At 31.9% G+C, this 13256-nt stretch overlaps 1 protein-coding gene across 5 annotated transcripts in view; it reads left to right on the forward strand.

Moving 5' to 3' along the window:
• Window positions 1-13256, forward strand: part of RASA1 (RAS p21 protein activator 1) — a 120748-nt gene that overhangs the window by 71112 nt on the left and 36380 nt on the right. For all 5 annotated transcript variants that reach the window (XM_025386887.1, XM_025386890.1, XM_025386891.1 and 2 more), the window contains 4 exons: window positions 1761-1792; window positions 6319-6371; window positions 8856-9006; window positions 12775-12853. In XM_025386887.1, coding sequence (XP_025242672.1) covers window positions 1761-1792; window positions 6319-6371; window positions 8856-9006; window positions 12775-12853 — 315 coding nt within the window. The remainder of the gene's footprint in view (window positions 1-1760; window positions 1793-6318; window positions 6372-8855; window positions 9007-12774; window positions 12854-13256) is intronic.

Raw genomic sequence — 13256 nt, forward strand, 5'->3', positions numbered from 1 at the left:
AAGTGAAAATTACTCAATGTATACAGAAAAATAATAATAACAATCCAAACCAGAATAAGGAGACATGACCTCACATCAATATATAAGGGATCAAGGAAAAAGTTAGTAACTCAGTATGAGTGAATAATGTGATGTGGTTGCTAAAAATGAATATAGTAAGTAACATTATAAATTAATAGTGGAATAATTCCACATCAGTTATAAACAATTTTCACTCCAATATGTAGAATAACTTTCATGATGGGCTTTATTAGAGTGTAGTGAATTCCTTATAGATTGAAAAACCATTTGGACATCTAGTTTGTGAAGATGTTTCAGACATTCAGTTAGTAGTTAGATTTAAGGAATTTCTCCTTCTAAAATTCTAATTACTGTTCCCCAAACACATTTATACTTTTATGTATTAACTCTAGAATGTATGCTCTCTGAGGGGAGGGATTTTTTATCTCTGATTCACTGATGTATTACCATTGCCTAGAATAGTGTCTGGCATCAGTAGGCATTCGGTAAATGTTTGTTGAGTAAATGAATGTTTCTGTGCTTATAGTTTCCCCTCTTCCTTGACATTCCTGCCCTGATAGATTGCCTTGTAAAATTTGATTCATCTTTATCAGCTCAGTTCATATGTCACCCGTTGTTTCACAGAGGATTTATGCCTTTCTGGAGTCTCTTAGGCAAAATTGTTTCCTTCTGTATTTCCATAGCACCCTGTTAATTTTGCATTCTATTCCACTGTCTAAAATTAATTTAGTGTAAACCTCTTCTACAAGAGATTAACTCCTTTTGGGCAGTGATACACTGATAATGCTATTCATTTTTATAGGTTATTTTTTGATTTTTTTTGTTGTTTTTTTTTTTTTTTTTTTTTTTTTTTTTTTTTTTTTTTTTTTTTTTTAGCCTACTCTCTTGGATATAGTAGCATTCAGTGAGTGTTTGATTTTAGTTTGATTAGGTATTTAATGAGTGAGCACCAAATTGTGAGAAGTAAATCCACATGTATAGTTAGACCATTTTTCTCCATAATAGTGGAATGAGTAACACTATTGTATCTTAAATCAGAGGAATATAGAATAAAATAAAGTTCAAAACATGATAAAAGGGGAATGTCTTTTATATTCAAAGTAAAATTTGATGTCGCTTTTTATGGGCTCAGAATGTTTTACTGAAGAGGTAGCATTTGAGATAGTTCCTTCGTAGATTGGTTAGGTATTTATCTAACAGGTAGAAAGCAAAAAGTGGAAAGTGCATTCTAAGAACAAAAAGAACAAGCTACAGTGGTGGGAGATTGGCAAATAGGAAATTATGTGTGACCATGGTATAGGAACCAAAAATCAATTTGGTAGTATGAGATAGGAAATGTGGACTTGAGTTCTGTGGTAAAGGACTTCAGTTGCAGAATGAGAAATTTGTAGGCAGTAGAGAGGTGTTTGTTTTTTGTTTGTTTTTTCTTAATGTAGGGCAAAGCTGCTGTTGAAACTGATGTATCCAGATTAGAGTGTTGTAGTAGGACATAATTATATTAGTTGGGCTGTTGTACTAGTTTAAGAAAAGTGGGTAAGAGGGCCTGAGTTAGGGTAATGGCAACAAGAAAAGATTAAGAGAGGTATGGAAAGATAGTTATTGAACAGAAACATCTTTTTTTGTATACACATAAGTAAGGATAGTGGGGGATATGTTTGAAGATATGATTTCTATGAATTTTAATAAAAGTAGATTAACAGTTAATTACATAAAATACTGTCTTAATGTCTTCCCTTTAGGGCCGGGAAGAAGATCCACATGAAGGAAAAATGTGAGTTGGTGTTAATTATTAAAAATGAAAAAAATATATATCTATATTGTAAATTTACTAATTGGAAAACTTTGGCCAAAAAAATTTTTTTTAAAGTTTTTGGACTGACTTAACTTTTTAATTTGGCTCAGGGAACTGATTTCTAAATATTTTCTTAAGGATCTAATGATAAAGTATTATTTTTAAAATAAAAGGTAGCTGATAACTAAATACAACTCTTTTTATCACCACACTAAAGACTTTCAATAAACATTACATTTATAACATTATGAATGTCACAATTCGGCACATTTTAAAATTATTCATAGTATTTATTGGTTATTCATAGTACTTCTTGTTTTATAGCCACATCTTTTATCCCCCCCAAAATAATGATTCTTCACAACTTTAATAAGATTCTGCAAGGTCTTTTTTTTTCATAATCTTCAAACTGATTTTATGTATATGTAAGTTTTCTTTTAAAGATCTGAACCATTAATCCCAGTTCTCTCTTACTCACATTTTAATAGACTATTCATCTTCTAATATCTTTTCAGTACATTTTTTTCTTATCTTTCAGCATTTATGGATGGAACTTGAGGCTTGCCTCAAGTGTTTGCTTTTTTTCTGTTTTCTAACCATTAGAATATTAAAATATTCAACTGATTACTCCATTTGCAGTCACCTTATTTAGTGCTTGACCATTCTGTAAGTGGAATATGTAAGATATATTCTGAGTTTATTTTTATTGTTTCTTGTAGCTACAAAATAGACTCCATTAGTGAGACTATACCCTGCTGTTTGTATTAGTTTGAAGTTTCCTCTACCTATATCAGGAGTTTCAAATTATTTTTTGTTACTTTTTCTTTCTTTCTTTCTTTCTTTTGAGACAGAGTCTTCCTCTGTCGCCCAGGCTGGAGTGCAATGTCACAATCTCTGCTCACTGCAACCCCTACCTCCTGGATTCAAACGATTCTCTGCCTCAGCCTCATGAGTAGCTGGGACCATGGGTGCACACCACCACTCTAGGCTGATTATTGTACCTTTAGTAGAGATGGGGTTTTGCCATGTTGGCCAGGCTTGTCTTGAACTCCTGACCTCAAGTAATCTACCAGCCTCAGCCTCCCAAAGTGCTGGAATTACAGGAATGAGCCACTGTATCCGGCTAGGAGTTGCAAATTCTAATTAATGCTTGGAAGAATCAGACAGACAATGTAAGCAAGTGAAGTGGGTCAAGTATATATATTCCCAGTTTTCTTTAGGCACAATAATCTTTTCTTATTTTCCCTCTTTGCTAGAGATCAAGGTACATGGAACTATGTCTGTACTATCAAAAAAAAAACACTGTAAGCTTGGTAATAAATGGCAACTGATATTTACTCATGGTATTAAGGAAAACTGTGGGAAGTAGAAAACTAGAAAGTGTTTGCCTATTGTAAGGTAATCCCTCTGTTTAGTTGTCTAGTTGATATGTGTAGGAATGTGAGCCTAGTGTTGTTAAATCCTTCTGATTTTCAAAAAAGACCATAAATCTAGGGTTTTTTTTTTTTTTTGATAATAGCAATGGAATTTTAAATTTAAAAATGTAGGTTAAATGCCAATAAACATGTAAAGCTACATCAGTTTTCTCATAGTATAAAATATAAATCCCACTTTCACTCGGAAGTCTTTTTTTATCTGATAACATTGTCATTCTTCCATTTTTCTTAACTTGCGTAATTTCTTATTTATATTAGCATAACGTAAATTTGCATTGTTGGTTTATTTTATGTGTATGTTCGTTTCCTTTAATTTCCTAATATAGGGACTGTGGCTGTGAGGCAGTACTTTAAATTCTTTAAAGTGTCCTCAGTAACATCCACAAGTAACCTTTGAGATTAAATAGATGGTATAACTTTGGTTGAGTTTCTTTCCAGCTCCCTATTCACATGATATAGACACCAAGTCCTGATGATTTTTATCTCCTAAAGTATTTCTTAAATGTTTACCGCCTTCTCAAATCTTAAATAACTACATTCTAGCTCAGGCCTTTTTAAATCTCCTGCCAGGATATGATATAGCAGTAACCTCCAAGTTGATCTCCCTTGACTCTTTAGCCTCATCAGATCCTTTTATCCAGTAGCTGGAATAATGTACCTAGATTGTATCACATTTTCACTTAAAATCCTTAATTGCCAGCAGGTATGTGAAAAAATGCTCACCATTCCTTACTAATCATCAGATAAATGCAAATCAAAACTACAATGAGATTTCATTTCACCCCAGTTATAATGGCTTTTATCCAAAAGATAGGCTGTAATGAATGCTGGTGAGGATGTGGAGAAAAGGAAACCCTTGTACCCTGTTGGTGGGAATGTAAATGAGTGCAGTTACTATAGAGCACAGCATAGAAGTTCTTCAAAAAATTAAAAATAAAGCTACCATGTGATCCAGCAGTCCCACTGCTGGGTATATATCCAAAAGAAAGGAAATCAGTATATCAAAGAGACAGCTGCACTCCTGTGTTTCAGCACCATTCACAATAGCCGAGATGTTTAATCAACCTAAGTGTTCAACAGTGGATGAATGGATAAAGAAAATACAGTACGTGCATACAATGGAATACTATTCAGTCATAAACAAGAACGAAATCCTGTCATTCACAACAACATGAATGGAACTGGAAAATACCATGTTAAGGGAAATAAACCAGGCACAGAAAGACAAATACCATGTGTTCTTACTTATGTAGGAGCAAAATATTAGAAAATTGAACTCAGGGAGATAGATAGTAGAATGATGGTTACCACAGGGTGGGAAGGGTAGCAGGGAAGGGGGATACAATATGGCTGATTAATGAGTACAAAAATACACCTAGATAGAATGAATAAGATTTAGTATTTGGTAGCACAACAGGGTGCTACCAAATAATTTACTGAATATTTTAAAATAGCTAAAAGAGTGGAATCTGAATATGCCTAATACAAAGAAATGATTATATGTACTTGAGGTGATGGATACCCCAGTTATCCTGACTTGATCATTAAACATTATGTGCTTGTATCAAAACATCACTGGTACCCCATAAAAATATACAAAATAGTTGTATACATTACCCATAAAAACAAACAATACAAATTAAAAAATTGAATCTTATACTGATTCTCCATCTTTTTACCTTAGCAGAGCCTAAAAAATGATCTGTTCTCTGGTTATTTTGTCCTTTACTACTCCTAGCACTTATCATCTCTAGTTTCCTAGTCTCTAGCATGTAGGTCTTCAAATGCATAATACTTTTTTCTTTATTGTTTTAGGGATAGGTTCTTGCCATTGCCCAAGCCGGAGTACAGTAGTGCTATCATAGTTCACCTCAAACTCCTGGGCTCAAGTGATCCTTCTGCCTGAGCCTCCTGATTAGCTGAGACTACAGGTGTGTACCACCACACCTGGCAAATGTTGTAATTTTTTGTTTTTTTGTAGAGATCAGGTCTTACTATACTGCCCAGACTGGTCTCAAACTCCTGACCTCAAGTGATCCTCCCACCTTGGCCTTCCAAAGTATTGGGATTACAGGTGTGAGCCATTGCTCCTAGCTATTTTTCTGTATACCTTTGCTCAAGCTGCTTCCTAGGCCAGAATTCTTCCATTCATACTTAGCTCATTTATCACTTCCCTCTAGAAAATCTCCTTTTATTTTCTTCTCTACACACTCAACAGAATTGGTACCCTTCTCTGTTATTCCCAGAATGCCTTCGGCAGTGCCTGTCACTGTGCTTATTATATTTTCTACATAGTTCTTAGTTTCTGTAGTTAGGTAGGGTCTATGTTGCCCAGGCTGGTGTTGGACTCCTGGGATCAAGAGATTCTCCTGCCTTGGCCTCTGAAAGTACTGGGATTACAGGATTATGAGCCACTATACCCACCTAGGAGTGGAAACTTCATAAGAGCAGGGACTCATCTTTTTATCACTGTTGGAAAACATGTGGTTGAAATATATAAATTTTATATGGGAATAAACGTCTGAAGAATGAAACTAAAACTTTAGAAAGTGATATTGCCACTTTGGCTTCAGACTGTGTGCTTATGCTAAATAATCTTGTTCATCTGTAAACCCTGTCATTTTTTTACCCTTTTCTTTTTGAATTTTTTTTTAAACTGCAGAAGTAGAGGATTAGTCTTGGAGGTCAGGTCATCTAGTTGACTCTCCTCCAGAATATAAATTTAGGCTTTATCTGAACTACTCCTCCTTCCCCTTACCCCGCAAAAAGAAAAATAAAAAGACCTATAACAGTTTGTTATTATCAGGATTAAAAATTATTGCCATTTTTGTATTGGTAATGAAAATTGTAGTTTATATTTGATAGTTCCTAGTTTTACTACATTTTGTTGAAATTAAATATAATATGTATATAAAATGTATTAAAATGTAATAAGAATGAGATGATTTGATTAATTGCATTTATTTTATTATATCACTTTGAATTAAACTTACTATATTGGTTGTTTAGTTTTGATCATATGATGACAGCAAAAAGGACTTTATATATCTCATTTATTCTCTTTTTAAGATGGTTCCATGGGAAGATTTCCAAACAGGAAGCTTATAATTTACTAATGACAGGTACTTACTTATTCGCTTGATTTTCTAATGTCTGTTTAAAGAGAATAAAAAAGTGAACAAACCATTTATCCTGTGTTTTGCCTTTAGCATTCAGTTAGTGTTTATGCATGTTACAATTTCGTGTCCAGTGCTAAGAACCTGGTGTTTTTATTTATATTTTAAACATCCATGTATTATAAAATTTAGTAAAGTGTGTTTTTCTTTTACCCCAGGCCCCTGTCCACTTCCTCAGAAGTAACACTAAGTGATAGTTTTTTTTTTTTTTTCAGTGTTTCTAGAAGTTTTCTGTGTCTCTGTGAATCTCTCTTTCTCACCCCTACACCTACACAGACAGGAACATTCAACACACTTTTTTCATGTTAGATATATATTGGGAGATGATTTTGTATCTGCAGATAAAAATTTTCATTACTCTTTTTATGGATTTAAACTTTTCATTATGTAAATACCATAATTAACTGGTCTTCAGAAGAAGGATATTATATTGTTTTTATTCTTTTGCTGTTCAGCTATAGCAGACATTCTTGTATTTATCTTTGTATACTTGGTGGAATTATATGATTGAGCTTTATTTAATATGTATTAATTTTAACATTTCTCAAAACTCTTGTGCTTATAAATAGAAAGTAAAAATTGACTTTTATTGTGGTTTTAACCATCCTGTCATTGTTTATTCCTACTAAATATCTAAAGCTGAATTAATTTAAATACCAAGCATTTGTTCGGCAAACCACATCTTATAAAGATTTCAGACAAGTTTGAGCTTTAGTATGTAATTTAAAAGTTTTAGTTCTTCAAAAATGTTGACTGTTCAATAGTTTCTGTGAAATATTGAATGAAATAGATTCTTGTGGTGATAACACTAGTTATTAAAGAGGTAATCTGAATTGTTTTAATCCATAAAGCATTGCATTTTAAATTCATAATTTATTATTTTGAAAGATATGAGATAGTTTTTGAAGTACTCAATTTTATTGTGAAGATGTACGTTAAGTAGGTTCAAAAAATAAAAAAAGATCATGATAATGCTACATGATAGTAATAGAGAAGAAATTTTAAACCAAAATGACATTCTATCAGCTATTTCAGTATGGAACCAAAAATATGTAGTTTAGTGAATTTATTGAATTTCGGATATGTTTCTTTTTTGGAACTTGCACCATCAAGTACTTGTTTTAAGGCATACAAAGTTGAAAAGGAGCTAAACTTAATTTCCTTACATTAGTTTGCATTTTTTGTGTGTCATGTGCTCTTTTGAGGATCTGGTGGGATTTTCTCTCCTGAGAAGTACAAATAAGGACTTGCATGCATAATTTTGCATGAAATTCCTATCATATTCTAGAAGAAATTTAGAGAGTATCTTGGATTCTTGTCACTAAGATTTGTTGTATCAACTTAGAAACACTTTCATTTTAGCCCACGTTATACAATTTCTGTAATTTTTATGTTTACTTATGTATTAAGCCTTGAAGATTCAGTTTTTTAAGGAGATTTATTTTTTTCTTTTTACTGAACATGAAGTACTTGATAATATGTGCCTTGACTGGATGATTGGAACTATTAGTAATTTGCCCCCAAACTTTATATCTTATAATCTAAGCATTCATTGTGCTTTCCTAAAAACAATCAAGTCTTGATCTTTACTGGATCATTTGGACTTAAATGGAGAAAAGGCAGAGGATCTTAGTAGTATGAATCACTGCCAATCAAAGATATCAGAAATACTTCTCTAAAATTAATATGACATATTTAACATATAATTTGTGTCTGTAATTCCTTTCAGTAGCATATCTATTGAATAAAATATAGTGTATGTGTATTGATTTTGATAATGTATACACGTTTCAGTTGTTTTGAATCTACCTTTGTGAAAAGCTTTTGGTTCTATTTTATTACAGTCTTTACTTTTTAATTTTTTTTTTTTAAGAGGCAGGATCTTGCTGTGTTGTCCAGGCTGGTATTAAACTCCTGGGCTCAAGTGATCCTCCTGAATAGCTGGGATTATATGCATGTATCACTGTGCCTGGCACAGTCATTACTGTTTAATGATTAATTGAAAACACTGATAAAGCACAGAGTATTCTTAAGCAAAACTGGTCTTCACTTTTTAGAATCTTCTTATTACAAGGATTTACAAACAGAATTTAGCATTTTTAGCCAGTATTCCCTAACTGTGCTTAAGTTCCTTCCAAATTATGACAGTTGTAGATATTACTGACCAGAAGTTATGGCTGCAAAATTTCTGCTTTCTATTTTTATGTATTAAAGCTGGTAAGATACAACAGAGAGATAGCAGACAAGCAACATGGATGGTTGTGAATCATAAACCAGAAAATTTGAAAGAAATTGTCCTTAAATAAAACAAGTTCCTGGTGAAAATTTACATATGTTTATGACCTTGAATGCACTTTGTAATAATACTACTTAACATCTTTTCTTTTTTATTTGATAATTAGGGAAAAACTAATAGCTTAATTTTTACAGTTGGTCAGGTCTGCAGTTTTCTTGTGAGACCCTCAGATAATACTCCTGGTGATTATTCACTTTATTTCCGGACCAATGAAAATATTCAGCGATTTAAAATATGTCCAACGCCAAACAATCAGTTTATGATGGGAGGCCGGTATTATAACAGGTAAATCATAATTTTTTAGTTATCTTTTGCTTTTGGTAAAAATAGTTGAAATCTTGATAACACAGTATTCAGATTCAAAATTATATAAAAGTTTCTAACTTCTAAAAATTATAAGACCTTCAATATAATTTCATAGTGGTCATACCCAACAATTCTTTAGACAGTGTCAAATATGAATACAAATTAGTAACTTATACTTTCCTTCCAAAATAATTTTTGTGATTTTAAAAATTAGACGTAAGCTATTTGCAGCAGATTTACTAAATCCGTGTATTATCTGTAGGAGAAGGAAAATAAAATATATCAACATTATTTTATCAGTGAGATACTTTAGTAGGGGAAAAAAAAAGTTTCTAAAGGTACCTGAGACTTACTATACAGATGTTATGTAATTGAGTTGTTCTCAAGTTGACATTTCTTATCTGTGATTGCTGGTTTTTACTTCTCACTTTCAAAGTAAACTCATTGTTTGTCCCAAAACTCAGAATGAATTATAGTTACTTGATTAGGAAAATAAGTTAATAGAAGAAACCATATGACAGAATGTCAGCAATTTTTCTGTCAAATAGAAAATAATCATTTGTGAATGTAAAGGTTTTCCTATACCTAATAACTCTAGAGTAGCATTGTTTTCCTGTTTCAGGGGCTGGCATAATCTTGTTCTAAAACACTTATATTTGCCTGGTTTAACCCCTCTGCCACAGCAGCGTTCTCTATCCAAATTAGAATTTATCAAAGTAGACATTTGAGTGAATAGAGATTCTGTAACTTGTTTATCTGAAAAAAACAAAAACAAGTTCTTCTAGTTGCTTGCTAGAAGCCCAGTTGACTGTTAAAAGACATCAAATGTAAGATGTGAGTGAGTCTAGGCAGCTGTACCCCTTTGCCTACCTCATATACAGGTTGCTTGAGTACTTTCTGCCTAACAATCTGAGTTCTAGATGTTCTCATTGAAAATACAGCTAGCTGCAATTTGAGCTCTTTAAGAATGTAATTTTTCCCCATTCCAGTTTTCTAGAGATTTAGAACATACAAAATGTATTGCATACATTGAAAACATATCGTCTTCTTAAATAAATGTCCATATTGAGATCCTTTTTAAAGATAAAATAATTTACATGAATTTTTTTTTTTTTGAAGTTCATCTTGTTACTAACTTAAACTTCCTTATGATACATCATATAAAACTGGAAATTCTTCCTACATACTGGAGGCAGTCGGTAAAACATGTAAAGGTGGTCGCTTTTTGTTGCTAAAGACCATGATGGAACGTGAAAAAAGAAGTATTTTAAGTAGATTTCTGTCCAAATTATTACAATATTATGTTTTCAAAATAAGGATTTAAAAAAAAAAGTTAAATGTATATTAATTTAGTGGCCTTGACCATTCCCCCAGAACTTTTTTATACTTTTTCTTCCCTGTGAATTTGTTTATAAATTCATCTTATTGTTTCTAGATTTAATATTAAACTTTTTTAAAAAGCCCCAAATTATGTGAATCAGGTGTGTGAAAATGAAGGATTTTGTAATTGTTTTGGAAATATATACTTCATTTCAGCATTAATGTTAGTAATGTCAGAAATAATTCCTAGGAAGATAAATCTTTGTGCTTATTGTTTATTGTTAGATATAAACATATAAAGTAAGACTTTTCAATAAATCTAACACAACCATACTCTGCTGTCCCATCTCCCCATTAACTATACACGAGACCTTGATAAAGAGGGATAGTAGTTATGTCTTTCATTTAGAAACTGTTAAGACATAACTTTAATGTTCCTATATTCAGAGTTTTTTTTAAAAAAGCAGAAGAGGCATTTAATAGCAAATTTAATTCAGCAGCCATTTATAGACTTAACTACTTTGTGAAATATACTGTACAAATCCTGTGTAAACACATTAAAGAAAAAGATACAGTTTCTTCATTATTAGTGCTCAGGTTTATTAGAAAAGACAGTGTGGTATGCAGACTGTGATAAATTCAGGGGATATATAAACTCTCATCAGTAGATGAGAGTTCAGTGAGGGGTGAGAAGGAAGACAATAGATTTTGGCTAGACCTTGATGAGACAATATTAACATCTATCTAGACTTCAAGAAGAGTGCACATGGTTTTATGTGCTAAGTGCATTACAAAAATTAAAGTACAGAACATAGTGTCTCTAGAAACTCACATTTATTTCAAAAGTAAGTTTACATTGAATATGTTTTAGTTTTCTGAGATGTAAATCTGTCTTATTTCATGGCTGGAACTTATATGAATGTCTAGAAAATTCTGGTTTGTTGTATCTCTGTTTATTTTGGTGTTTATTTTGGTGTTTCTGGGTAGAATATGAATGGAAGAGTAATTAAAAAAAAAAACTCTTTAAGTCTAGCTCATTGGTAAAAACCTATCTGATTGACTGGCACACACTTTTAAATTTGCTCGTGGACAATCTAAACTGTACTTCCCAATGGTTTCCTCTTCTCTCAGTTTATGGAAAACAATTATATTGTAACATTGAGGTGCTACAGTGGATTGATTGTATTTTACAGTTACTGAGCCCAAAAACCTTCGATGTTTACTGATTTTCATAGATTTGATGCTTTTTGCTTTAAAACACATAGTCATCTCCTTAGTGGAATCTAGCTATCTTCAAATATATTTCCTGATTTTCATTTTTCTTTTAATAATTTTGGATTTATATGGTATTAGATTTTTTCTTAAAAACATAAAACTTTGCTTGTTCTTTTAATAATGCTTTTATTTATTTCATTTTTTACCACACCCCTCTGTGGCTTGTGTTAAATGCTGCTTCTGTTAAGTTCATTCATACTACTAGTTAACTTGTCAGGTCTTTTTGTTTTGTTTTTTAACATTACTTATATTTGGTTTAAATTAACTTTGTAGTATAGGGAAGATAACATACTTGAAGATGCGTACACACACATAGATTCTAATTATATATATATAGTAGGTTAAACAAAATCTGTCTGGAGAAGTGTTTCCTAAGTGGCTCAAACGTTCCCATTTGTCCACTATATTAAAGGAGGGTTTAAAATTCCAAGATTTATGTATTCAGGACAATAGAATGATCTGACTGATTATAGAGAAACAACTTTATATTTAAAAAAATATGTGGTTCACTAACATTTATATTAAAACACAGTACATCATTTTATTTTTTTGTAATATTTTCCCAATATTTCCCAATTTGTAGCACCTTTAATCAAAATAATAAGCTTTTCTCCCTGTAGTGATAATCCTACATGTAACATTAGCTGGGTTTTTTTTCTTCTTTTTGCCTGCTTTTCATGTGTTTTATGACCTGTTTCTAATATAAAACCAGAATGTGTAAATGTGATAATAAAAATTCTTAATTTACCTGTATTCTGCTTCCTAAATAAATGCCATGTTTCTGTGAATTTTTCATTCTTAGTATCTCAGAAGTACTCTTGGGGGTGAAAAAAAAGTTAGACTTTTAATCATTTCCTCATTTATGGTGACTCTTTGAATATGGTATTGTTGACCTGGCTGCCCACTTGATGGGTATGGAAAATCAGAACCTGGGCCACGTATTCTGGCCTGTAAATCTATATTGAGAACATTCTGGTTTTTCTAAAACAATACGAATGTTATGATCATTTATTCTATTAATGTGTTTGTGTTATATGCTTTGAAAAAAATTTGCTAATTAAGATAATCCTTGGTAAGAAAGTTTACACATATTTTTAAAGATTTTGAATTTTTTTTCAGACGGATTGATATTAAAAATTTTTATTTTAACAGCATTGGGGACATCATAGATCACTATCGAAAAGAACAGATTGTTGAAGGATATTATCTTAAGGAACCTGTACCAATGCAGGTCAGTGTTGCGTTTCTTATTGCAATAATTAGCATTTTATTTTAAAATGCATTTTGGTGGTATGTTTTTGCACACATTTGTAGAATTAAAATTGGATACAACTTAAAACTACAGATTATTTAGATTTTTTAGAAAGTAAACTGTAAGAGAATCTTTTGGTTTTTATCTATGTTGATTTTAGGTAATCAGGAGCAACCTAGTAGGTTTTTGAGATTAGAAGCAGTTGTGGAGGAAGGTAAGTTGCAATAGGTCCAGGAGTGAGTTTTTTGGAGGCAAAAGTAGAGACAGCAGTGATAAACCACAGCCAGGCTTATTAAAGCCTGGGGAGTAATAAAAGGAAATAAAAAATACTGACAGAGGAGGATTAGGGCAGAAAACGGTTTACACTTTTTCTTTATTTGCC

The sequence above is a fragment of the Theropithecus gelada genome, chromosome 6, assembly GCF_003255815.1.
Source record: "Theropithecus gelada isolate Dixy chromosome 6, Tgel_1.0, whole genome shotgun sequence".
Lineage (NCBI taxonomy): Eukaryota > Metazoa > Chordata > Mammalia > Primates > Cercopithecidae > Theropithecus > Theropithecus gelada.